Source organism: Phyllobates terribilis, unplaced genomic scaffold (assembly GCF_046119375.1).
Source record: "Phyllobates terribilis strain yellow unplaced genomic scaffold, ASM4611937v1 Scaffold_1__5_contigs__length_1240528914, whole genome shotgun sequence".
Lineage (NCBI taxonomy): Eukaryota > Metazoa > Chordata > Amphibia > Anura > Dendrobatidae > Phyllobates > Phyllobates terribilis.
The window spans coordinates 520,100,812-520,127,091 of NW_027362761.1; the positions used below are offsets into that span (position 1 = coordinate 520,100,812).

Below are 26,280 nucleotides of genomic sequence, written 5' to 3' on the forward strand. Positions count from 1 at the left end.
GGGATGTCAGGAGGTACACAGTGGCAGTATGGCTGAGCTGGGGATGTCAGGAGGTAGACAGTGGCAGTATAGCAGAGATGGGAATGTCAGGAGGTACACAGTGGCAATATAGCTGAGCTGGGGGAAGTCAGGAGGTACACAGTGGCAGTATAGTAGAGCTGGGGATGTCAGGAGGTACACAGTGGCAGTATAGCTGAGCTGGGGATGTCATTAGGTACACAGTGGCAGTATAGTAGAGCTGGGGATGTCAGGAGGTACACAGTGGCAGTATAGCAGAGCTGGGGATGTCAGGAGGTACACAGTGGCAATATAGCAGAGCTGGGGATGTCAGGAGGTACACAGTGGCACTATAGCAGAGCTGGGGGATGTCAGGAGGTACACAGTGGCAATATAGCAGAGCTGGGGATGTCAGGAGGTACACAGTGGCAATATAGCAGAGCTGGGGATGTCAGGAGGTACACAGTGGCACTATAGCAGAGCTGGGGATGTCAGGAGGTACACAGTGGCAGTATAGCTGAGCTGGGGATGTCAGGAGGTACACAGTGGCAATATAGCAGACCTGGGGATGTCAGGAGGTACACAGTGGCAGTATAGCAGAGCTGGGGATGTCAGGAGGTACACAGTGGCAATATAGCAGAGCTGGGGGACGTCAGGAGGTACACAGTGGCAGTATAGCAGACCTGGGGATGTCAGGAGGTACACAGTGGCAGTATAGCAGAGCTGGGGATGTCAGGAGGTACACAGTGGCAGTATAGCAGACCTGGGGATGTCAGGAGGTACACAGTGGCAGTATAGCAGACCTGGGGATGTCAGGAGGTACACAGTGGCAGTATAGCAGACCTGGGGATGTCAGGAGGTACACAGTGGCAGTATAGCAGACCTGGGGATGTCAGGAGGTACACAGTGGCAGTATAGCAGACCTGGGGATGTCAGGAGGTGCACAGTGGCAGTATAGCAGAGCTGGGGATGTCAGGAGGTACACAGTGGCAGTATAGCAGACCTGGGGATATCAGGAGGTACACAGTGGCAGTATAGCAGAGCTGGGGATGTCAGGAGGTACACAGTGGCAGTATAGCAGAGCTGGGGATGTCAGGAGGTACACAGTGGCAGTATAGCAGAGCTGGGGATGTCAGGAGGTACACAGTGGCAAAGACAAACAAGAGTTAGAAGCTCTCCCATTGGATCATCAGAAGGAGCTCACTAACAGGTTCTGCAGCATATTCAGTAGTGCAATTCAGAGGCTTCAGAAGGCAAAGAGTGCAAAATTTTTAAGGAAACCCCAATTGCAAAAATGATTTTTATCCAAAAATGCATGCATTTTTGTAAGAAAGGGAAAAATATCCCCAGAGCTGGACAATCCCTTTTAATATATCAAACTGACCTAAGCTAAATAAACCAGAGAACATTATTTTAATTCAACTGGCAATTTGAGGCTTTATCCCAAAGTATGCTATGTGCTGAGCCAGGTGATTCCTACCATGAAAAAATGATAGAACTGTGTATTTTATGCCTCAACTGTCATGGCGCCCTGTGTAACTGTGTATTTTGTATTAAACGTGTCACCATATGGCACCCACGCCTCACATGCAAACAATACAAGTTTTAAGTTCCATCTCATCCATACAAGATAACAACATTGTATACAAAGGCTTGCAAAAGTTTGGGCACCCCTGGTCCAAATTACTGTTATTGTGAACAGTTAAGCAAGTTGAAGATCAAATTATCTCTAAAAGGCCTAAAGTTAAAGATGACACATTTCCTTTGTGTTTTAGGCAAAAAAGTAATTTTTTACAGTTTAAAAATTACATAAAGGAAAATAGTCTGATGCAAAAGTTTTAGCACCCTTGGAGATTTCTGTGCTCAGATTTGTCAGACCTTCAGTAGTCTGTTAGTGTTGTGGCTTGTTCGCTATCATCGTTAGGAAAGGCCATGTGAAACAAATTTCCCAGCTTTTAAAAACCCAGCCTCCTCTAACCTCGTGGCAAAAGCCAGCAGCCACAGGGTCTTCTAAGCAGCTGCCTAGCACTCTGAAAATGGTGGAGGCCCACAAAGCAGGGGAAGGCTATAAGAAGATGGCAAAGCGCTTTCAAGTTGCCCTTCCTAGGTTTGAAATGTAATTAAGAAATGTCAGTTACCTTGAACAGTGGAGGTCAAGATAAGGTCTGGAAGACCAAGTAAAATTTCAGTGAGAGATGCTCTTTGGATTGCTAGAGAGGCAGAGCAGAACCCCCGCTTGACTGCAGAAGACCTACAGAAAGATTTAGCAGACTCTGGAGTTGTGGTACATTGTTCTACTGTTCAGAGACACCTGCATAAATATGGTCTTCATGGAAGAGTCCTCAGAAGAAATCCTCTCCTGATTTATCACTGTAAAATTTAACGTCAGAAGAATGCAAAAGAACATCTAAACAAGCCTGATGCATTTTGGAAACAAGTCCTGTGGGGGTTAAAAAACAACTCTTTGGCCACAATGATCAAAGGTTTGTGTAGAGATAAAAACTATATTATACATTTTTTTTTTTTTGCCTAAAATACAAAGGGAATGTGTCATCTTTCCCCTAATATGGGTCAATTCTCATCAGCCTCATGTTTTTTTTCCCCTTCTTTTGGGACAACATTTTAGTTTATAGGTTGAACTCGATGTATTTGTGTCTTATTTCGACTTTAAATCTATGAAACTTGAGCGAACCCAAAGTTTTTATGTACCGCGTGGAAATATCTGCATGATGTCTCATATAATCAGCTGTTCTGGTTCCTAGATGACAGGGGCATGGCGCCTTCCCCTCCTCTTCTTGTGGGTTTTTTTTTTATTTTATTTTTTCAAGAAATTTAGTGATGCCAAGATGCAAATTCAGTTTGAATAATAATGGAAAACGTTCTCCTTTGCTTCTGCAGGTCCTTATTATCGGCGGTGGTGTTGCGGGTCTGGCTGCAGCAGGAGCTGCTAAATCTATGGGTGCCATTGTTCGTGGATTTGATACCAGGTAGAAAATGGAGAAGAATCCAAAAAGTTGTACAAGTTTTTTCCGTGTAATAACAGTAGGCCGCTAACCAGCAATGTGTAAACCTTCCCATTGTTTCACCAGTTTGCTGACCGTTTCCTTTAGACACCATAAGATGAATTTGCCTTTTGCACTCAACGCTGAGACCATGATTCTTCCACAGGACAAGTCCCTGTGTCTGAGTACAATGTTGTATAGCTGGTGATCCGCTTTGTGGGGTGACGGCATTTTACGCGTTTCATTGATGTCTTTCCTCTGCAGGGCAGCAGCTTTAGAGCAGTTTAAGTCTATCGGGGCCGAACCTCTGGAGGTCCACCTGCAAGAATCCGGAGAGGGACAGGGCGGCTATGCTAAAGAGATGTCCAAGGAGTTTATTGATGCCGAGATGAAGCTCTTCGCCAAGCAGTGTCAGGACGTGGACATTATCATCACTACTGCCCTCATTCCAGGTAGAAATGTGAGCGTGAAACGCGTGTGCAGCTCCTCCAACTGGCAACACTGTAAAACGAATGCAAGGACCGCTATTTTTGGAGGTTTTGGCATCAGTTTAGTATGGTTATATATATATATACACACGTAGACACATATAATATATTTTATTCCATGGCAAAGAGGTAAGTGCAGGAGCGAGGAGGTGGCTGTCAGAGATGGCGGGAATCCCCACAGAGAAGGTTTATTACCATCTCTGCTTACCTGTTGGCTGAACGAGCTCTGTGTATACAGATTAAGAAGCAATAATGTATGTCATTATTATTATTATTATTTCTTTTTTTGAGGTGGTCAAAAACATCGAGTTTTCTAGTAGAAACCACTTCAGGAAACAATTGTACTTTTGGGGAGTTTTTTGAGGAATTTTTAATTTTCTCAATTAGTCTTAAAGAGTTTTCCAAGTGTTCTTACAGAGTTGTTTTTTGACACCTGAAATGGAAGAAAAAACTGAACATATGACCAGCAAGGTGGTTTTATAATAGAAGTGAATAGAAAGAGTCTTTTAAACTTTTTTTTTTTTCTTTTTTTTCCAAAGCAATATTTAAAGCGTCTTTTGGAACGTACCCACTCATCCAAAAGACAACTCCTAATATTTTGTGCGCACATACCCATACAGCTGTTCTTCTTCCCGTCATAGAGATCATGTGATTACTGGATGAGTTCCTGTTCCCTCCCGGCACCTGGCGATCACATGATGTTAATTACAGGAGGAGGAAGCGCTGTCTTCCTAAACTATAGACCTATCGCTCATTCAGCGCTGTGTATACAGGAAGGCAGAGAGGGTAATAAACCAACTCTGCCTTCTCTATGAGCAGTCTCACCATCTAGGATTTTGCACCTGTCGAGCGGTAGGTTGGAGACCAGTGGTCTATAAGTCAGATGATAAAATGTAGTAACTGCGGTGTGTTATGTCTGCAGGTAAAAGGGCGCCCATCTTGTTCCGGACCGACATGATTGAATTGATGAAGGAAGGTTCGGTCGTGGTTGACCTTGCGTCAGAGGCCGGTGGAAACATAGAAACGACCAAACCCGGAGAGCTGTATGTACATAAGGTATGTCAGCCATACACAGTATTACCAGAGGATTATTTTTTTGTTGGTGGTCTTCAGTATTGGATGTGGGACAGAGAATTGTCTGCACCTCGTGCACAAGTGTCCCAGCCCCTTACCGTCCAGTGATTCTAAATTATTTCAGTTCTTTTATTTATTAAAACAAAAAATATTCTATTTTATAATCTTTTTTTTTAATGTGAACTTCCAAAAAATGAGAAGTTACAATATACTAACATGGCTGTGATGGGAGACAACATCCCTCTGGATGAAGTGTCACCAAGAACATGTCAGTAGGCGTTATATTGCATTATGGGGGTGGGGTGTTAATACATGCCCTTAAAGGGATTTTCCATGTCCAGATATCTGGCCTCTAATGGCCAGCACTGGGCTGAAATAATAAAATCAGATGTTACTCGCCCTTCCCCAATCCTGCGCTTCCTATCTGCTGCTGCTCTGGCCTCCGCTCATTGGCTGCAGCAGTGATGTCCACTGTTAATGTGACATCACCGCCGTAGAGAGAAGTGGGCCTGCAGCAGCGGCAGAAAGGCAGCATTAAGTCCGTGAAGGGCGAGTAACATCTGACTTTATTATTTTAGCCCAATATAAGCAGAAACTCTCTTTAACGTCTTAAAGGGTTTGTCCACTACTATAGAGAATGGCCCAAATGTGTTTTAAACTTTGGAAATAATTTTTTTTGGAAATACCTTCTGGTGTGACTATTGCCTGTGAGTGGCGCTATCGCTGACCGCTCACAGGCATCATATGACCCCGGCTGCAGCCGACTCTGCAATCCGCTGATGTCACGTCAAGTTCCAGCTGCAGCCGGGGGGTGACCCAGTGACATGCACCCCCCCTGATTGATGGGCTGTGGGGGGACTTTCACCGCACATCACAGCCCAGCATCCACCGCGCACTTTCCCAATGACGGACCTTGCCTACTATTGTCAGGGGACGTAAACCTCTAGTAACCCGGTGTGTCAGGCTGGACGACAGCTGTATATACCTAGGTTCCTTCCCCCATTAATATATTGTAATGTTTCTGTAGGGGGTGACGCACGTCGGCTACACAGATTTACCGAGCCGAATGGCCACCCAAGCGAGCACGCTCTACTCCAACAACATCATCAAGCTGCTGAAGGCAATCAGCCCAGACAAGGAGAATTACCACTACAACATCAAGGATCAGTTCGACTACGGGACCATGGACCACGTCATCAGAGGAACAGTGGTCATGGATGTAAGTGCCGAAACATTGCAGTCTGTAAGGCTATGTTCACACACGTTGTGTTTTTTTTTTCTGCTGCTAACTTTTCTCTGGCAGGAAAACAGCTGCGTTAAAAATGTAGGTTTTGTTGTGTTTTTTTGTTGCGTTTTTTTGACCACCCATTACTTCCTATGGGTGAAAAAACGCTGCAAAAACGCACGTGCTTTTTCTGCTGCAAAAACACTGAAAGAAGTGACATGCTCTATTTTCCAAATACGCTAGCAAGGCAGAAAATAGGCAACAAACAAAAAGCAACATGTGTGAACAGAGAATTCTGGTACTGCAAAACGCAGCTGAAAATTTCCATAAAAATCTGCTGCAAAACCCAACATGTGTGAACATAGTCTAAAACCTCAGCTGTTCATTAGGGAATGTGTAACCTTCTTTTATGAACAGTGCTCTAACTGCACAGCCTGAAACCAATAAAGGGAATCTGTCACCAGGATTGTGCCACCTTATCTGAGAGCAGCCTGATGTAGAGACAGAGAGCCTGGTTCCAGCGATGTATCACTTACTGAGCTACTTATTGTAGTTTTGATAAAATCTCTGTTGCAGGAAATCATCACTAGAGGAATAGTAACCCTGCTGCCATGTAGTGCCCTTTATTCATTAGCCCTGTATAACCCCGCCCCCACTATTGATTGGCAGCTTTCTGCCTATGCACAGTGTACACTGGAAGCTGCTAATCATTGGTGTGTGGGGTTATACAGAACTCCGCATTCTAAGAACTGGTAGATCTGCAGCAGAGAAAGCAATGATTTTGATCAAAACTGCAACAAGCAGTCCAGTAAGTGACACATCGCTGGAATCAGGGTCTCTGCCCCTACATCATGCTGCTCTCAGTTGGGGTAGCAAAAACCTGGTGACACATTTATTCTCAAAATCATCAACAGAAGATAACAAATTTCTACTATAAGGAGGCCACAAATGTGTTAATATTGCAGGAAGTTATTAAATGTTCAATTTGTAATTTTCTCACTGTTAGTTTAAAAAAAAAAAAAAAAATCTCTCTTCACGGGTGTGGCGATGTCGATGAAGCATTTTTAATCTTTTTTTTCTATAATGTGTGCGTCTATACAAATATGCTAGCTCTTATATGCGTGTATAAAATATATAAGACACTTATTTATGCTGGGGGGTCCCTGTTTTGGAGGACCCCCCTCTGACAGTGATATACTCTGGAGTAGCTTATGTGATGCAGGTGTACTTAATTATCACCCATGTTTGGTCTCGCACTGACCTATATCAGTAATGTGATTCTGATCCTTTGGCAGCGGCTCGATGGTTTTCTTCTTACATGGCGGGGTCTTCTGCACTTGATTTGCACCTCGCTTTTGTGCAGCTTTAGGCCTCGTCTCCTTCCAGCAGTAAATACATTTAATACAGAGTTGAAAGTACATAACAGTTTATTAAATGTCTCGGTGTGAGCCCTCCGCACTCACTAATTACTGGCTGCCATCATGGCCGCCCCCGCCAGGTCCCAGCATAGGCTGCCTTGTGTTCGGCTTGGGCCGGGATGACGCTGGCCTTCGTTCCCTCTCTGCTTTGTGTTTGCACATGGTTTAATTACACGGCTCCCGTGCCAGTTCTGTTTTAATAAGCGATTTTTGTGAGACGTGAGAGCCGTTCCAGAAACAATTGTTTTGCTCTTTTTGTTTGAAAAAGCGGCGGCACGTAACAATAACCCAGTAATGAGCGAACGCGAGGCCGTAAATCACCAGAGGCGACGAGTTTGCTGCTATTTTAATGTGGGGCTGGCAGCTCTGACCCTGCTCTGGTATTCGGCTTATTAAACATAGGGGCAAATAGTCAGATGAGTTTATAAAAAAAAAAAAGAAAAAAATTAATAAATAATAATAAAAAATAATTATATATATATATATATATATATATAATATTTATTTTATTATTTAGTAAAATGCACTCAGGTGTCCAGGCGCTAGTACTCATGTGTCGATGTTGATGATGTCATTTGCACGACTGCTTATGTCATACATCATATAGGCAGCCGTAAGATGCAGCCTGGGGTCACAGAATAGTGCAGGAATTACAAAAGCTGTCAGCGCTGAAATATTATCAAGTGGGGAAAATCCTCTAAAATAAAGACCTTTTATCCAGCTGCTAAATTTTTTTTTTTTTTTCAGTTTTTTCTTTTTTTTTTCTTTTTGACATTTCCTCCCTGGACAAGCCGAGTGACGGCCATTGTGGCTGCCATTACTGCCGACCTAAAGAGCAAATACGCCTAGTGCGGCAGAGATACTCCGTACGCTGGAGATCAGCATAAGGATTCAGACTACCCAGGTTTGCCAGAATGGAGAGAATTGCTTTAGGCGGGCTGCTCTACGGGAAATGAGGAGCTTTGGAGCTCAAGATAAGGTTTATATTGGTACCAATGCGTCTCGGCCATTTTGTCGTTTTCAGACTGTGATAAAGGTGTCGAAACGCGTCGGTACTAATTAAAACCTTATCTCAAGTTCCAAAGATCCTTATTTTGCGCAACGCGATTCTCTCCATTCTGGGAAATATACATCTGGAACACACATCTTCCAGCCACAGTGCAGCGGCGGATATTCACGCTTAAACTGGTGATGTACCTTCCCTCAACACCACCAGGTGAGCACAGCCACCCCCCTCAGTGGTGGTCTTTTTAAACGACACTGCCCTATTGTGCTGTTTTGCTCCTCTCTGGAGTTCTTCACATTAACCCCGTTTTGCATCTCGGTCGGTCCTCTGTGGCAGCCGGACCAGGGCAGGGTGAACTCTTCTGCCGACAGTTCTTTGCTGGGCAACTCTGTCACTTACTAGGCCACCTCCTTGCAGGAACCAAGGAAGTGGGCGAAGCACCAAGGGCGACGGGTGAAGTATTGGCAGAAGTGAACACTATGCTCGCCCAGCTGCCATGGAGGACAGAACTGGATGCCAAGCCAAGGTAAATCGGGGTTCCTAGTAATCAGCAGAGGCTCCCTGAACGCAGGACAAAAAATTGGAGGTGGAGAAGTAAACACTACTCTGGTCCTGCTGCCATGGAAGACTGAACTAGGTGCCAGACCAAGGGAGATCGGGGGCTTGGCAAGCTTTAGAGCTGCCCTTAATACTGGGTAGAAAATTGCTGGCACATAAGTGAACATTGCCTTGCTCCTAGTGCCATGGAGGACTGAACTGGATGCCCGACCAGGATAGATAATGGGGCATAGTAAGTGGCAGAGGTGCCAAAGGCTCTGGGCAAAAAGGTTGCTAGAACATAAGTTCACAGTGCCCTCCCCTTTGTTCCACAGAGGACTGAGCCAAATGTCGGACCAGGGTAGTTTGGATCTTTTGGGGTATTTCTACTGCCCCATACTCATGTGTCGGTGCACAGCTGGATATGCTGGAAGTCCAGGACGCCAGAAAAGATGGATGCCCATCAGTGATGAGTGAGTGTTTGTCACTCTATTGTGCATTGGGGTGCTCGGGTACACACAGAGTATCGCGGGTGCTCGAGTCTCCGCCCCACGTGTTTTACGGCTGTTAGACAGCCAATAAATATGGCTACAGCATTACAACAGCCGCGAAACATGCAGGGCGGGGACTCGAGCACCCGCGATACTCGATGTGTACCTGAGCGCCCCGATGCGCGATCGAGTGGTGCGTCCGCTCGCTCATCACTGATGCCCATACCTCTGGGTGCTTTCATGTGGCTATAAAGGTTTAACTATCTACAGAGAACAAGTCAGTGATGTAATGTTTGTGTGATTTATGGACTTTAGCTCTGGTTCAGTAAGAATATTTCTATAACTGGATACAAAGCATCCGTCTGTATAGAACTTTATATCTTGTGCCGAAGTTTCTTTGACAAGATTTTCTTTTTTTTTTCCCCTGGTAGGATGGTAAAGTGATCTTCCCTGCACCACAGCCGAATAATGTCCCAACTGCAGCTCCAGTGAAGCACAAGTCCGTGGCTGAGCTGGAAGCTGAGAAGGCGGCTGCTGTCTCCCCTTTTAGGAAAACCATGACCAACGCCACCGCGTACACCGCCGGTACGGAGACGACGTACTTCACATGTTCATCACTAGCGAGAAAAATGTTTCCTGTATTAAAGTTTATTTTTTTTGCCCCCCCACAGGCCTCGGCACCCTGTTAGGGCTCGGTATTGCCTCTCCTCATTCTGCCTTTACCCAGATGGTGACCACCTTTGGCCTGGCTGGGATTGTGGGCTACCACACAGTGTGGGGGGTCACCCCTGCGCTCCACTCCCCACTCATGTCTGTGACTAATGCCATCTCAGGTGAGTGCCTCTTTGTGCCATGTTTTTCCTTTGTATACCTGTGTAGTAACACTTTTGCATAAATATACTGTGCTTTATAAGTACAGCACCGAAAATATCCTCATATGTGTCAGACACGTACAGACAGACGGCCTCTGAAACTAACATCAAGCACAAAAAATACAAAAAGTTATAAATAAAAGCAATTAATATTTTATTTGTGGCCCCCTTTCCCTTTTTGATCCTATGTTGTCTCATATTACAGTGAAATCGGAGAAATATAAAAATAAATCCGTGTCTCAGGAGCTCAGCCATGTTCCTTCTCCATCTCAATGTCCTGCGTGTGGTTTTAAGACTGACTGCAGCAGGATCCTCTCCCCTCTGCCCTGCTGGTGGTACGACAGTATATCTTGGCCTGACCCCCCCCCAGCTAGCCACCAGCCAAAGATTGGATTGAACAGCAGGGGATTAAAGGGGCTGTCAGATGAAAACAAGTTATCACCTATCCGCAACTTGATGACCGGTGGGTGTCCGACTGCTGGGACCCGCACCAGTTGGCAAAGGGGAGAGGATCCTGCAGCAATCAGTCATCCTTTTTAAAATGGACCAGCAGTGCACATGCTCGACCGCCACTCCAATCACTCCTATGGAGGTGCCGAGTTCTGCACTCCACTTTTTCCAGCAGCCTCATAGAGAATAAATGGGAACGTGGACGGGTGTCCTCACCTGCTGTGCAATTCCCCATTCTGCCGATTGTTGTGTCCCAGAGTTTGCGACACTCACTGATCAGCGAGTTATCTATCCTGCAGATGGGTGATGACTTGTTTTAACTGAACAACCCCTTTAATTCCTGTGTTCGTTGCTGACGGACTGCAGCGTTTTCTGCACGGTCCTGAAACAAATAGTGGGGGAACTACATTTCTTGTTTATCTGACACCGCAATTATCTAGTCCCCTAAGAGTATCTGCATACAATGCACTATTTTTATTGAAGCGTATTTTTGTTTTCTTACATTTGTCGTGGAATTTGCCTGATAAAGACATCACGTGCATAACACCCTATGGGTATTTTCATAATTTTTTACGAGGAGGATTTTGATCAAGATCCTCTGTAGAATTCACATAAAATGCTTTTCAAATACTTTTTTTTTTTTTCTATTGACTTCAATGAAAATCCGCTTTGCTGACCATACAAGAATTTTTTTTTTTTGCTGACTTGGTTCTGAGAACCTCAGCATTAACTTTTTTTTTTCTTTTTTTTTTTTTACGATGTCCCTTTTTTAATACAGATTCTTAATAGAGTCAAGTAAAAAGGCTGCAAAACCCCCCAAAAATTGTGGTGGAAAACTTCAAAGTACCTCTTCAACTTTTTATCAAAACTGCTTCAAAAACACTTTAGAAAAAGAAAAACACCTCCAAAAACACTAAAAAAGTGGTTGCCTCCTGAAAAATGTATTTTTCCTCTTCCAAAAAACTATAATAAATCCCCCGTCTTCCATCACATACTTTTTTGTGTGTGTTGCTTGTAAAAACAAAAAAAAAGTGCCATGAATTTGATCACTGTTTTGCCAGTATATTGTGTGCTCATGCATTTTGAGCATGCTCCTTTTTTTGTTTTTTTTTCTTTTTTTGTGTCCTATGGAAAAAAAGCCCAAAGTAATACCCCCACCTGGAAAATGCACTAATTGCTCACTGGTGTCTTTTTTTTTTTGGGGGGGGCGCAGATAGGTAGTTTCTATTTGCTTATTGAAGTAGTAGTGGTAAATGGTACCTCCATTATTAATTTTTTGCTTGGGGAGAGGGGAAAAACATGGCATAAATTTTTGCCTATTTTTTTTATTTTTTATTAATTTTCCTTCCTAAAATTGCTGCGCATGAAGGCACCATGAAATAAATGGATGCTTAGATGGATCGCTCAGACTTCGCAGTATTGTATGTCTTCCCTTTCTCTATACTTGCCCTCGGCAGCCGACAACCTGCACGTCTCGGCTCTCCCCCCTCCCCATGTCCTATAATTTTTGCAGATCTCTCTTGTATCCTGTCCCTTTGCACTGCAGGGTCCATACTGTGAAATTTCAATATTCTTGTTTTAGAACATGTTAATTAAAAATGATTTTACTAGGCCGTGCTCCAGCGTGTAGTAATATGCGTCCTGCTGGGGGGGGATCGGCCCTCCTGTGGCGGAGTGCAGAATATGAAACAGAGCATCTAATAAACCGCTGTAATGGCCTCTGCTCTTTCTGTTTTCTAATAAAAATCCTTTCTGGGGGAAAAAAGAGAAAAAAATAATAATCCAATATTTTTTGGCAATTTTTACTGAACATCTAACAGACCTTGATATATACACTGCCTCACGGGTGGACTGGCAGCCTACTGACTGGGGATGGATTTCCGTCCTCGTAGTTTAGGTCTGTGCCTGTGATACTGACATTCAAGAAGTTAAGAAAACATTTACGCGACTTTTGCAGTGACTGATGACTCGTACAAGGAAAATAGACCTCCTGTTTCTACAAAGAATTTAGAAGGATTCAGCTAGTCAGTTTTTAATCACGTGATGTCATAGACTTAATGGAAAAAAGAATTAGCTGGGTAGAAAGGCAAAATGAGCAATTGTAAGACCTGCTATATAATTTGAAGACTGCAATATATTAAGTGGATAACATTTTTTGATGGGAGGGTTTCTTTAAAAAATTCCCCTTTTTGCTACTGTGGAGTGTAACACCTTCACATAGTCGGCTGTCCTGCTGAAGCTGATGTAGCTTGGTGCCTGTCTCTGCTCCCCACCTCTCATCTGTTGGAGGAGCAGGGAGAGGAAAGAGGTTGTGCACAGCAGATCAGAGAGTGGAGGAGAAGGAAAGCATCCTGGTTGTCAGAGAGGGAAGATCATAGAGTGAATGGATAGGGAGATGACTATGAGAGGGTGAGTGAGAGAACTGACGTCAGACAGCAAGGAGGGGGAGATTGCTTATAAGCAGGAGTGACTGACTGCCCAGAGGAGTAAAGATGAAGGAGAAATCACTCCAGGAATGAAGCGCTGCAGATAGATGAGAGCTAGTGAAGGCAGCAGTCTTCTAGACACAGACCTCATATCCTGCATGTGTTACTGGGAGGGACAAAAGACTACAACTAGCAGCTAAATGCAAAATTAATGTGGCGAAGTGTAAAAATGAATAACTAAAAAAAAAGTTTCAATTTGCAATCCATTTCTTCAAAGTATTTTTTCCTCCTGTTAAATGGGTAAAATTGCAAAGTCCTTGTAAAAACAAGTAATTTATTTGTTAAAAATCCTCTCTGTACTCAAGAATGGAGGGATTCTTTATTCTATAGTTTACTGCTCGTTGCTTTGGTTTCCGACCACTTCTATAATCAGGTGGCTAGTTTCCAAGGCAAGGAGTTCATGCTTGTAAGCTCTGTGCTTTAGAGCATGCAGGTGAGTATCCCGGATCACCGGATCTGGCCAGCTTCAGTCCACCTGCGCTCCTCCGATGAGATGCTTTCCTGTGTACCCACTGCCTGTTAGACATGTTGCATTGGGTGTATATTGCTAGTAATAACACTTGCTTTGTCTTTTTGTGCAGGTTTGACAGCTGTCGGGGGGCTTGCCCTGATGGGTGGCAGCTACCTCCCCTCCAATACCGCTCAAGGCCTGGCTGTGCTCGCAGCGTTCGTGTCTTCTGTGAACATTGCAGGTAATGGTCCCAGGTAGTCGTCTCTGGGATGAATATAATCTGCATATGATTAGTACAGGGAGTCTCGTGGGACGGAAACCAAGAGCGCTGCTAGTCTTCGCTCATCACCCCCCGCACGCAATGTGAGAAATAATTCCAAGCATGTGTTTTGGCGTAGAAGAATGGGTTCTCGGACTCCTGAGTTCTAACCCTTCTGGGTTATATGGCGCCTGCACGTGTCCTGAACACAACATACTTGATTGGTACTGTGGTTGCGTTGCAGCTTATGACATGCAATTTGGTTGCAATTTGGTAACTTTTTTTGTGCTAATTTGTAGCTTCGTAAGTGTTGTGCAACATGCAACGCAACTTTTTGAAACTTGATGTCGCATGTGCATAATCACGTTGTAGCACTAGTCTTACGGGGCACAGAGGTTGTGCTCATATGGTTACTTGTAAGATGGGGCGGGGGTGGTTGTATTAGAGAAGCCTCACAATCCCAACTATATAGCTCATTAGGGGTGGCAATCTGTATCGATCGTGGTATTAAAAGGAACCTGTTAGCTAATTAATGCTGCCTCAACCCTCGACAGCAGGAATTAGGGACTGACTTTGTTATTGGGGAGGAGTCTGTGGAGTGGGGAGGAGTCTGTGGAGTGGGGAGGAGTCTGTGGAGTGGGGAGGAGTCTGTGGAGTGGGGAGGAGTCTGTGGGCAGGGCTGGGTGCAGCCAGCAGATTAGGGGAAACTACCAGGGACATATCTCTGATTAGTCATCCTAGTCACCCTGTCCCCTTCTCATTCATGATGCCCATATTTCAGGCAGCATTAATCATCTGACGGTTTACCTTTAACAAAAACCTATATTTTTTACACTATCATTGGCCTTGAAGAAAAAGATAATTTGGCCCATTTTTCTAGGAATATCTGGTGTTTAACATTGGCCCCAAGGGCTGTACCTATATAGTGTCTGATAGGCTGGGTTCAAACGGCCATATTTCCCAGTCCGTATATATATGGACTGCAATACACTGACTGGTTGTTGGTCTCCTGACCTAAAATCAGAGTCTCCTAAGCATATGCAAGTTTGGAGACCCTCGTTCAGTCTGTCCGTTATGGTCCATATACGGAGCATGACGTACGGCTGTCTGAACGCTGCTTCAAAAATATTCTCCTATAAGCCGGTAGGATAGTCCCATTACAGAGTAGGATGAGGCTATCGGCACCTGTGCAGACAGAAAAATGGGGTTACAAAATGATGGGGCTCCAGTTATGTGTATGGTATATTTTCTATGTAGCCTCAGATTTTTTTCTTTGGACTAAAGGGGTCGCTGTACAAGTAGCTTACAGTAAGGAAGAGAAATAAATTTTTACTTTCTTAACAAAAAAAATAAAAATTAACTTCAGCACCCCCAAAATCTGAGATGAGCATGTAAATCAAAAAATAATTTGGAGAGACGGAAACTTTTGTTTGAAAGGTTGCATCAAGTTAGGGGTGTTGCTGTGTGATACTGGGCGGGCTCTAGAGAAGAAGCTGGACAAGTATCTGATCTTGACCGGGTGAATTTTTCTCCATAATGGCGGCACTGGCTGTATATTTGTAACAGGCACCAATACGATGGTTACAGGCTACGGGAGGTAGGACTGTAAGTAAATCCCTCTGGTGCTTCCCTTCATGCTATAGAAAGTTTCCATACATGAATTATTGCACTTTTGGGGACGGTAATACATTATACACGGGGATCATTTTGCGCTGTCATGGTCATCTGGATCATTTTTCGGTGAACTTTCCCTCCTGACATGGATTTGGGGGGTAAGGAGGTCCCACTTTAGCATGGAAAGTGATTTTATTGGCATCGGCGTCAACATTCTTCAATAATCAATTCAATATGAAAAATTATATGCGGCTAATTGAGCCAAATTGTCATTTTGCCAGGATATTGCTTTTCCCTTACTCACTGTCTTTGTGTAAGTAATTCTTTAAATGGTTGTCACAAATAGAGCCAAGCTCTGCTCCGAAAATCTAAAGCAGCCGTGTGTAATATGCTAAAGCTTGGCTGGATTATTCCTTCCAGCAATACCGCCATGCAGAAAATACAGGGCTCCAAGAAAAGCCAGAAACGCGTGATCATAACCAACGAGGCAGCCATAGCCTGGTGTCCAGAATGGTCGGAGTGCTGCTGTCCGATCTTGGGTGTCCCCCACCGTCTGCATTTACAGTTCAGGAATACAGTTTTCCCTGTTCTCATAGCCGAGTGTTGTGTTCACTGGGGCGTGCCGGGTCTGACGGAAGATGCCTGGAAATGCACCCGCGGGTGCCGCTAATACACAGTCCTCTGCTCTCCTAAATATGGTGATGGCCGCAGTGTGCCCCTGTTCTCCTAAATATGGTGATGGCCGCAGTGTGCCCCTGTTCTCCTAAATATGGTGATGGCTGCAGTGTGCCCCTGCTCTCTGAAATATGGCGACGGCCGCAGCGTGCCCCTGCTCTCTGAAATATGGCGACGGCCGCAGCGTGCCCCTGCTCTCTGAAATATGGCGACGGCCGCAGCGTGCCCCTGCTCTCTGAAATATGGCGACGGCCGCAGCGTGTCCCTGCTCTCTGAAATATGGCGACGGCCGCAGCGTGCCCCTGCTCTCGACCGCAGCGTGCCCCTGCTCTCGGCCGCAGCGTGCCCCATGGCGACGGCCGCAGCGTGCCCCTGCTCTCTGAAATATGGCGACGGCCGCAGCGTGCCCCTGCTCTCTGAAATATGGCGACGGCCGCAGCGTGCCCCTGCTCTCTGAAATATGGCGACGGCCGCAGCGTGCCCCTGCTCTCTGAAATATGGCGACGGCCGCAGCGTGCCCCTGCTCTCTGAAATATGGCGACGGCCGCAGCGTGCCCCTGCTCTCTGAAATATGGCGACGGCCGCAGCGTGCCCCTGCTCCCTTAAATTGTTTATTATTCTAGCTCCATTTACGCCATTATGCTTTTCCATGTGAAAGGGGTATACATAATAAAAACGAGTACAATAACCTTAAACGGTACTGGTCGCTGACTGGTACAGGAGGAGAGAGGACCCTACCCACGAGGGCTCACAGTCTACAAGGGATGGGTGAGGATCCAGTAGGTGATGGTAGAGCTGGTCGTGCAGTGGTATGGTGGAGCGAGAGTTATTGCAAGTTGTACACTTGTCGGAAGAGGTGGGTCTTCAGGTTCCTTTTGCAGGTTTCCACGGTAGGCGAGAGTCTGATGTGTTGGGGAGAGAGTTCCAGAGCAGAGGGGATGCACGGGAGAAATCTTGTATGCGATTGTGGGAAGAGGAGATAAGAGGGGAGTAGAGCAGGAGATCTTGTGAGGATCGGAGGTTGCGTGCCGGTATGTATCGGCAGACTAGGTCACAGATGTATGGAGGAGACAGGTTGTGGATGGCTTTGTATGCCATGGTTAGGGTTTTGAACTGGAGTCTCTGCGCAATAGGGAGCCAGTGAAGGGATTGACAAGAGAGGAGGAGCTGGGGAATAGCGGGGGGACAGGTGAAAAAGTCGGGCAGCAGAGCTTAGACTATTTTGGAGGGGTGCATGAGTGTTAGAAGGGAGGCTACAGAGCAGGAGGTTGCAGTAGTCGAGGCAGGAGATAAGGGCGTGCACTAGTGTTTTTGCGGATTCTTGGTTGAGGAATGTGCGGATCTGGGAAATATTTTTAAGTTGGAGTCGGCAGGAAGTGGAAACTGCTTGGATTTGTGGTTTGAAGGAGAGAGAGAGAGTCCAGGGTCTACCCAAGGCAGCGAGCTTGCTGGACTGGGGAGAGTGGACAGCCATTGACATTGATAGATAGGTCAGATAGGGGGTTGAATGAGATGGTGGAAAGATAATGAATTCTGTTTTATCCATGTTAAGTTTTAGAAATCTAGCAGAGAAGAAAGATGAAATAGCAGACAGACATTGTGGGATTTTGGTTAGTAAGGAGGTGATATCTGGTCCAGAGAGGTAGATCTGTGTGTCATCAGCATAGAGATGATACTGAAGGCCATGGGACTCTGAGCTGTCCCAGGCCGAGGGTGTAGATGGAGAAGAGCAGGGGTCCTAGAACTGAACCTTGGGGGACACTAACAGGTAGGGAGCGAGATAACTAGATGGTGTGTGAGTGGGAGATGCTGAATATCCGGTCTGTTAGGTATGAAGAGATCCAAGATAGGGCCAAGTCTGCGATGCCAAGAGATAAGCGAATCTTTAGTAAGAGGGAATGGTCCACTGTGTCGAAGACAGGTGACAGGTCCAGGAGAAGGAGGACAGAGTAGTGCCGCTTGTATTTGGCAGTTAGTAGGTCAGTGGTGATTTCAGTCAGGGCAGTTTCAGTGGAGTGATGCGGATGGAAGCCCCATTGTAAGCGGTCAAAGAGGGAACAGGAGGAGAGGTAGGAAGACCGTTCAAGATGAACGTGCTGTTCCAGTAGTTTTGAGGCATAGGGGAGAAGTGATATGGGGCGATAGCTAGTCAGAGAGGATGGATCAAGGGAAAGCTTTTTGAGGATGGGTTTGATGGAGGCATGTTTGAAACATGATGGGAAAACACCAGTTGTTAGTGACAGGTTGAAGAGATGGGTTAGGGTTGGGATGAAAACTGTGGTGAGGTTTGGGATGAGGTTTGACTGGATCGGGTCGAGTGCACAGGTGGTGAGATATGATCTTGAGAGTAGAGAGGAAAAGAGATCTTCTGTAATGGAGGAGACTCTGGTTTTGGAGGAGCAGGGCTGAGTAGTTATGAGGAGGGGCTGTGGGAATTGTAGGCCAAAGCTTTCTCTGATGTTACCGATCTTCTGCTTGAAAAATGAGGCAAATTCTTCAGCTGAGATGAATGGAGAGGGAGGAGGCACTGGGGGACTGAGGAGAGAATTGAAAGTGTTGAATAGCAGTTTAGGGTTGTGAGACAGGGAGGAAATGAGAGATGAGAAGTAGGTTTGTTTTGCTGCAGTAAGAGTGGACTTGATAGTAGTGAGGGACTGTTTGAATGTGATGAAGTGCTTGTTGGAATTGGATCTTTTCCATCTCCACTCAGCAACCCTGGAAGCCCGCCTCAATTCTTTAGTTAGTGTAGATCAAGGTATTTAAGATTTCTGCGAGGGTGTGCAAGTTTGTGGAGTGGGGATTGTGCACCTGGAGAAGAGAGGGAAGAGAATGCAAGTAGGTTGTGATCAGAGAGAGTGAGAGATGAGTTAGAGAGGTTAGATAGGGAACAGAGGCGGGTGAAGATGAGGTCCAGTGTGTGGCCCTCTTTGTGATTGGTCTCGGACGACCATTGAGCGAGGCCGAAAGAGGAAGTGAAAGATAGAAGCTTAGAGACAGCTGAGTGGGAAGTGTCAATGGGGATGTTGAAGTCACCCATGATGATAGTGGGTATGTTAGCAGAAAGGAAGTTAAGTAGCCAGGTGGCTAAGTGGTTCGAAGAAGGTGGTGGCTGGACCTGGGGAATGGTAAATGACAGCCGGTGGGAGGGAGAGTAGATGCTCACAGAGTGCACCTCAAAAGCAGGGGGGGATTAAGGAGGGTGGAAGTGGAATTTGGGTGAAGGAGCAGTTATTTGACAGGAGAAAGCCAACTCCTCCATTATGCTTGCTGCTGGGGCAGGGGTTGTGAGAAAGATGGAATCCACCATAAGAAAGTGCAGCTGGAGAGGCTGTGTCAAAGGGGATGAGCCAGGTTTCGGTGATGCCGAAGAAGTTAAGTTTGTTAATAATGAAAAGATCATGGATGTAGGAAAGTTTGTGATAGATCGTGGATGAGAGGTAGAAGTGACTTTGGGGATGTGGTGAGGAGGGCCAGGATTTGGAGAGAGATTGCCAGCAGTGAGGAGGAGCAGAGAAATTGTTAGCAGGTGGGAGCAGGAGAGGGCATGAGGTGGCTTTCTGTGTTTTGGAGACACAGGATTGTATATTGAACAGTTCTGAGGAGGAGGCGAGATGGATGGGAAGGATGGAGAGAGAGATGACTAGTTCATTACTGGGTGCAGGGATTAAGGGGGTTAGTAGGAAGGCGTATGGGGGTGAGAGTGAAAAAAAACCCATTGTTTACAGTGACTGTATCCAGTTCCCTTCTGGTTCAAATCTGGTCTAATTCATAGCAGTACACTTATATGATGCACTGGGCAGACTAAAGTCTTTGCAGACAACTAACTCGCATTTAACAAAAGGATTCAGGTGTGAAACAGAGGGGAGAGGCCTGTGCTCCTCTTTATCAGATAATTAGGACTGAGCCAGATGCAGGATATTCACATGCAGAGTAAACAAGGAGATCCATAAAGAAAAACTAAGTGAATACAAGCAGCAGAGATAGAGAATATCCCAGGATGGGAAAGCTGAGTGACATACCAAGTGAATACAAATATGGTGACTTCCTCAGTGTCCCCTGTTCTCCTAAACATGATGACAGCCGCAATGTGGTGACGGCCACCTTCCATCTGTACAGATACACAATATGACAAGTGCCACATTTTAGGCCCATGGAAGGACCTAAAACCATCCTAATTAAGTTTCAGTTGGTTAACAAAAAAAACATTAAAAACTAATAATTATTATTATTGTTAAAAAGTAGTCCCCGAACGCGGGAAATCTCATTAGCATGTTGATGCACCATTAGTGTAATATTATACCTTGCGTCTGGTTCTTCTCTCTGTAGGTGGCTTCCTGGTGACACAGAGAATGCTGGACATGTTCAAGCGTCCTACTGATCCCCCAGAGTATAACTACCTGTACCTGCTCCCCGCCGGGGTGTTTGTAGGGGGCTACGCTGCTGCACTCAACAGTGGATACACCATTGAGCAGGTGAGGGAGGATTTCTTGGTTATGCCTCTATGAATTGACTATTTAATCTCTTTTTAATCCCGTGACAATCTTCACCTGCTCAACAGCAGTAAATCTGCTCCCAAAGAATATTGAATGGATTATTTTGCTTTTCTGTTGCAAGTTTTCTGGGAATATCTTCTTGGTTGTAAATGGGAGTTCCAGGTCTTAAATTATTATTTTTTTGAATATGACTGACACCAGGGTAGTCAGTCTACCTAGTTTTCACACCAGCACCACTCTTGTCCGCCGTTTGTGTCAGATACTGGAGCTCTGTTTCTTTCACTTGTATGGGGGTTTAGCTGAAATACCAAACTTGTCCAAAGACACAAGAGTGGCGCTGTTTCTGGAAAATAAATATAGGACCTTCTCTAAATCCTATAGAACCCGTTTCAAGGGTTAATCCAATCTGAGCAAATGATCACAATGATATCCATAGTTTAGGCAATAACTTGTTAGTTGCTGGGGTCCCACCAAGCCTCAGAATGGTTCTCAGAGACCCCCCACTTGAGTGAAGCAGTAGCAGCACATGCACGTCCCCGTTACATTTATTGTCTATAAAACTGCAAGAGAGTCATTGCCTGTCAGTCTCATACACAATGAGTGGAGCGGTGGTGTGTTTGCAGTACCTTCAATTCAAATGGGCTCGTCATAGCTCCATTCGTAGGTGGGGATCCCAGCGTTAGTACTAGGGATGAGTGAACCCGAACTGTAAAGTATCGAACTCCGAGCACTGACTTTTCCCTGGAAGTCCGTTTTACTGTTCAGGTTTGGTGCCGAATAACGTTTTTTGAAAGACTGCAGCATAGCCAATCAACAAGCTTTTAGGCTGTGAACTGGTTGGAGCAATCACAGCCAAGTATTGGCATGGCTGTGACTGGCCCGCGCAACACGTGACCTGGCCTGTATAAACGCCGGATCACGGGTGTCGCGGCTATTGTGCTCTGACTAGCATAGGGACAGTGTAAAATAAATAATAATAAAAAAAAAAAACGACATGGGGTCTCCTCTATTTTTAATAACCAGCTAAGGCAAAGCAGACAGCTGGGGGCTGATATTACTATGCTGGGAAGGTCCATGGATATTGGCCCCTTCCCAGCCTAATAAGACCAGCCGTCAGCTGCCCCAGAAATAGCGCGCCTATTAGATTAGCCTCGGCTCTTTCCGATTGCCCCAGGTGCAGTGGCCATCGAGGTAATAGTTTTTGGGGTTGATGTCCGCTGTGGCCCAAGCCTGTAATCTGCTGATCATCGGCCATCACTGGCGATCGCTCGTCGCCATACATCAGTCCGCGTAACAGGGTGTAAAGCGAGCAGCAATCTGTGAGACCCTCTATCCATGCTGGATATGGGTCCAGCTTTGTATAATAATGGGGGCCCTTCTTGTATCTATACCGTGAAGACGGGGCCACAGTGTTTGGTGTCTGCGTGTAATTACCGTGCTTCGCAGCCTTTTTATAACCCTCCAACCCAAAGGGAGACGCTTGTCAGCACTTATTTCCAACATGGGCTTTGGCCTGAATAGAACATAGACGCAATCAGTCCTAGCGAGCCAGATGGCAAATATCTAAAGCAACGTAAAGTAAACTAATAATCACAGCCCCCTCCAATTCCCAGCATGGATGAGTTCTGTAGACCTAAAACAATTATATCCCCCTACAAAAAAACCTAATTCTTAGTAAGCCGGGCTGAATCCAGTCCCGTAAACACGAGAAACCCGATATTGCGTGATCCTTTATTGCCTTCAGTATTACATACGTCCACGGAGGATTTAATGGAAACCGCGCCAAAGACGAGAGCCAAACAAGCCTTGTAATGGTTCCTGTCCTCGGTCTCTACAAGGCCGTGTATTTATTAATGTAATAGACAAGTCCAGGGTGTAATTCACGACCCTCGCTGTGCACAGACACCGGGCCGAGCGGCTTCTCTACACATGGCGCAACTCCTCTCTAATCCTATTAGGGGGTTTATGCGTCGGGCTGATATTTAATACCCGGCTGAGCAAATACTAGCACTTTTGACTTCTTTTTTTTTTTAAAACTTGGTGCAAAACAAGTTCTTAACCCTTCTAGGATGGTCCAGGATTTTTTTTGTCTGCACATATGGCGACAATCTAAGAAAGAATTACTTTTTTTTTCACTTTTTTATTTATTTAATTACATTTTTTTTCTTGGAGAGACTAGAGAAAAAAACAAAACACTATTAAGCCCCAATGAGGACAGTGCCGACAATATCTGCGAAGCGCTGTGGAATTAATGGAGCTATCTACACTTGGCATAAATACCTTTTATTCTATGCATTGGAATGATTACATCAATATCCTTTATCTAACTTTTTTTTTTCTTTCTGACATTAATTTCTTTATTTTCTTCTACGGCATTCACCATTTGGTTTTCTTATTTTTTTCCTTGCAGAATTTTATATCTGCAGCATGTCAATTCTTCCACCTTTTTTTTTGCTGCAGAGTTCACCCATTCGAATGAGTGGGGAAAAATCTGCAACAAAAAAACATGTAAAAAAAAAAATTACGCAGCGTTTTTCCTCCCAAGAGATGCTGAAATTTTTCCTGCAAATTCCTTTTTCTCAAAATTTTATAACCATTTTTTTCCTTTTTCTGAATAAACAGGACTGTGCACTATTTTTAATAAACTTATGCCCCCGCTTAATTGTAAAGTGCTGCGGAATATGTTAGCGCTATATAAATAAAAATTATTATTATTATAAATTATTATTAGACACTGTATAACCCCTCCCCCCACCACTGATTGGCAGCTTTCTGCCTATGCACAGTGTAAATAGAAAGCTGCCAATCAGTGATGTGGCTGGGGTTATACAGCATTCAGCATTGTAATCCTGCCTCTGATGTAAGCCTGCTGAAAACTCTTATGTAAAGAATAGGAGTAGGAGTTTAAAGTAGTGCCAATGCCCAGTGTGAAAATTTCAAGATTGCTATTTTTTTCAATACCAATTGTGATGGGGGGCTAGCACAAACTGCTAGCCCTAATTTCACATAAGCCTCTGCTACTTAGGGCTTTATTAGATATTTGTAGAACAGAAGTTGGCGGCTGGCCTCTGCTATGTTGAAATGATGGAATTCAATGCATTATTTTATTATAGTCCAGGCTGTAATTATACATTTTATGTCCTTTTGTATTCATGTATATTTAATGCTGGTTGTCCCACGAACAAAGTACATTTTAATCAATATATCTTCAATAGCCCCCGCTATGTACTGTGTAATGGCTGTGTCGGACAATAAAGCGCTGATCCAGTTCATGGTTGGTACAAACAGCTCCTGGCCAGATTATATACTCACTTTACATAGGTGACGAAAAAGCAGGGGCTCGCAGCTTTCTTCGGCAACACATTTCCCTACCTGTTTTATCACAGGAGTAAGTGTTTCTGCCCCGTCACCGGACCTGTATGCTCCTCATATTTCAAGTCTGTAACATACTGTATAAGCTCAGTGAATTGATTTCTGATGAGCTCTTAGGGAATCAGAAACACTTACTCCTGTGATAATACAGGAAGGGAAATGTGTTACCTCAGGCAAGAAAATGTGTTGCCTCAGAAAGTAGCAGCTGTGAATTTCTGCTGTTTTGTTTTTATACTTATCATAAGTGACTTATGCTTCTCTCCCTGGCCAGAAGTTGTGGTATATGCCGACCATGAACTGGAGCAGCTTTGCAGGGTCAGACACAGCCATTACACAGTACATTGCAGGGACACATTTATAAGGTTCTCAGCACAGGAACTTTTTTTTTTTTTTAACGCATCCAATTGTGGAACTTACTGCAAGATCTATTAATTAAAATGTGTTTTGTTTGTGGTATTTGTAGATAATTTATATAAATCCTCATATTTTTGGTGATGCATTAAGGCAACACTGAGTCCCTATGACTCCAAAAAAGTCCTCTCTGTGACCCTGTACTTGGCAATACTCCATGCCTAACTTTTGCGCAGTTATAGTTATACCATGTGAGTCTGAGCTAGATGAACCAGGCTACATTATTATTTACATTGAAGTACCATTTATTTTCCTTTTTGCTTGTTTCAGATGATGTACCTGGGTTCTGGTTTGTGCTGCGTCGGTGCCCTGGCTGGTCTTTCCACACAAGGCACTGCCCGTCTTGGTAACACCCTGGGTATGATAGGAGTCGCTGGAGGAATCGCTGCCACTTTTGGGGCACTGAAGCCAAACCCTGAATTGTTGGCCCAGATGTCGGGAGCCCTGGCGCTTGGTGGCACGATTGGTAAATGCTTTACTGTTTCACTAATCACTATGCTGGGAGTTTTATTTCCCGCTCTTATCTCTAGTCATCATTTTATGGGCACCCAGGAGGGTTGTCCCATGTCCTCATCCATAAAGAACTGAAAGGGAAGCCATTACTACTCAAAAGCATGAGGCTTCAATTTAAAACTTTAGCAAAAGCAAACATTTTTATTTTGTTGTGGCATCCGTATCTGTAAAATTAACAGGGAGTGAAGCCATTTTAAATTGTCTTCTCAGTAGCTGTAGGCAAATCATGAATCAATTGAAAGAACATATTGACAAATTCTGAGGTTAAATGTGCTTTCCAGGATGAGCAAAACATATCTTTGTTCCAGGATTGGCGCCACATTAGTCTACTGGTTGTCTATGGTATTGCAACTCGGCTGCATTGATATTAATTGAGCTGAGCTGCAATGCCAGACACAGCCTGTAGACGGGTGTGGCACTTTTTTTGAAACAAAAGCGAAACAAAATATGTTTTTCTTATCCTGGATAAGCTTTTTAACTTCTCAGAACTTGGCAGCCTGTTCACTCAGTGACCATTTTACCCGCTGTCTATGAGAAACTAATTCAAAATGGTTGCACTTTCTGTTTAAATTTTTTTTATTAAATGGCTCGCGCAACAAAATGCCAATGGCTCTTAAAGAAACAAACAAAATAAATGCTCCTGCTAAACTTTTAATGAAGGGATTGTCTGGCATAGTTCGCTTCCGCATCTGGAGGTGAGCAGCACTGGTGACCTCGCCCGTGGCACTGGTGAGCGGCGCTGGTGACCTCGCCCATGGAACTTACCTCCTGATTAGGAAGTGAGTGGCATTGGGAAACCTTTCTGAATAATGAATACTTGTACATGTTGGGTTGGACCCCACTTTGATGTGCAGTCTGTATTATTCTCTTCACTATTAATTAGTACATCCCGTGTAACAGCCGCCGCTCTACTCGAAGGTGACGTGCGCTTTACATGATCGTCCTGCTGGACATAAAATAATTTTGAGTAGAAATATTAATTCCTCCTGACAGGTTTACACAAAGGACCCTCGCTCCTGTCAGGTTCTGTGCGGCCGCACACAATAAAGCCCCCTCCCTCCTGCTTTATCCGTATTATTTTATTGTCTGCCCCGTCTCGTTGGCTGCTTTGAAGTAATGGAGAGTTATTTTAGAAGGAGCAAACTTTTCCAAACGATTGCAGCACGCCTCCCTTCCTCCAAGGCATGTTGCTGACTTATTGTTGGGTAGAGAGCTGGAATGTCGTGCCTTTTGATGGCATGATCCCCGTACAGGCCTTTTATCTTCAAACGGCAAATAATCCCGAATGCTGAGCGTGTTTTCAGGTCGTGCAGCTGTTCGGGCTGTGCGCTGAGTATACAGACCTCGCCGGCAGCCCATACTCCTACAGCTCGTGGAAAGGTGTTAACTGTTTAATGACAGCCCCCCCCCCCCCATTTGGTGGCCTGGTATATCGCATGTACCCTC

General features: G+C 44.8%; 1 protein-coding gene across 1 annotated transcript in view; it reads left to right on the plus strand.

Annotated features, from left to right (window-relative positions):
* The window catches only part of NNT (nicotinamide nucleotide transhydrogenase), a 106,789-nt gene that overhangs the window by 33,575 nt on the left and 46,934 nt on the right, over window positions 1-26,280 (plus strand). Inside the window, exons 6-14 of the mRNA XM_073680304.1 lie at window positions 2,896-2,984; window positions 3,264-3,451; window positions 4,410-4,543; window positions 5,589-5,780; window positions 9,670-9,823; window positions 9,910-10,071; window positions 13,628-13,738; window positions 20,372-20,517; window positions 24,592-24,787. Coding sequence (XP_073536405.1) covers window positions 2,896-2,984; window positions 3,264-3,451; window positions 4,410-4,543; window positions 5,589-5,780; window positions 9,670-9,823; window positions 9,910-10,071; window positions 13,628-13,738; window positions 20,372-20,517; window positions 24,592-24,787 — 1,372 coding nt within the window. The remainder of the gene's footprint in view (window positions 1-2,895; window positions 2,985-3,263; window positions 3,452-4,409; window positions 4,544-5,588; window positions 5,781-9,669; window positions 9,824-9,909; window positions 10,072-13,627; window positions 13,739-20,371; window positions 20,518-24,591; window positions 24,788-26,280) is intronic.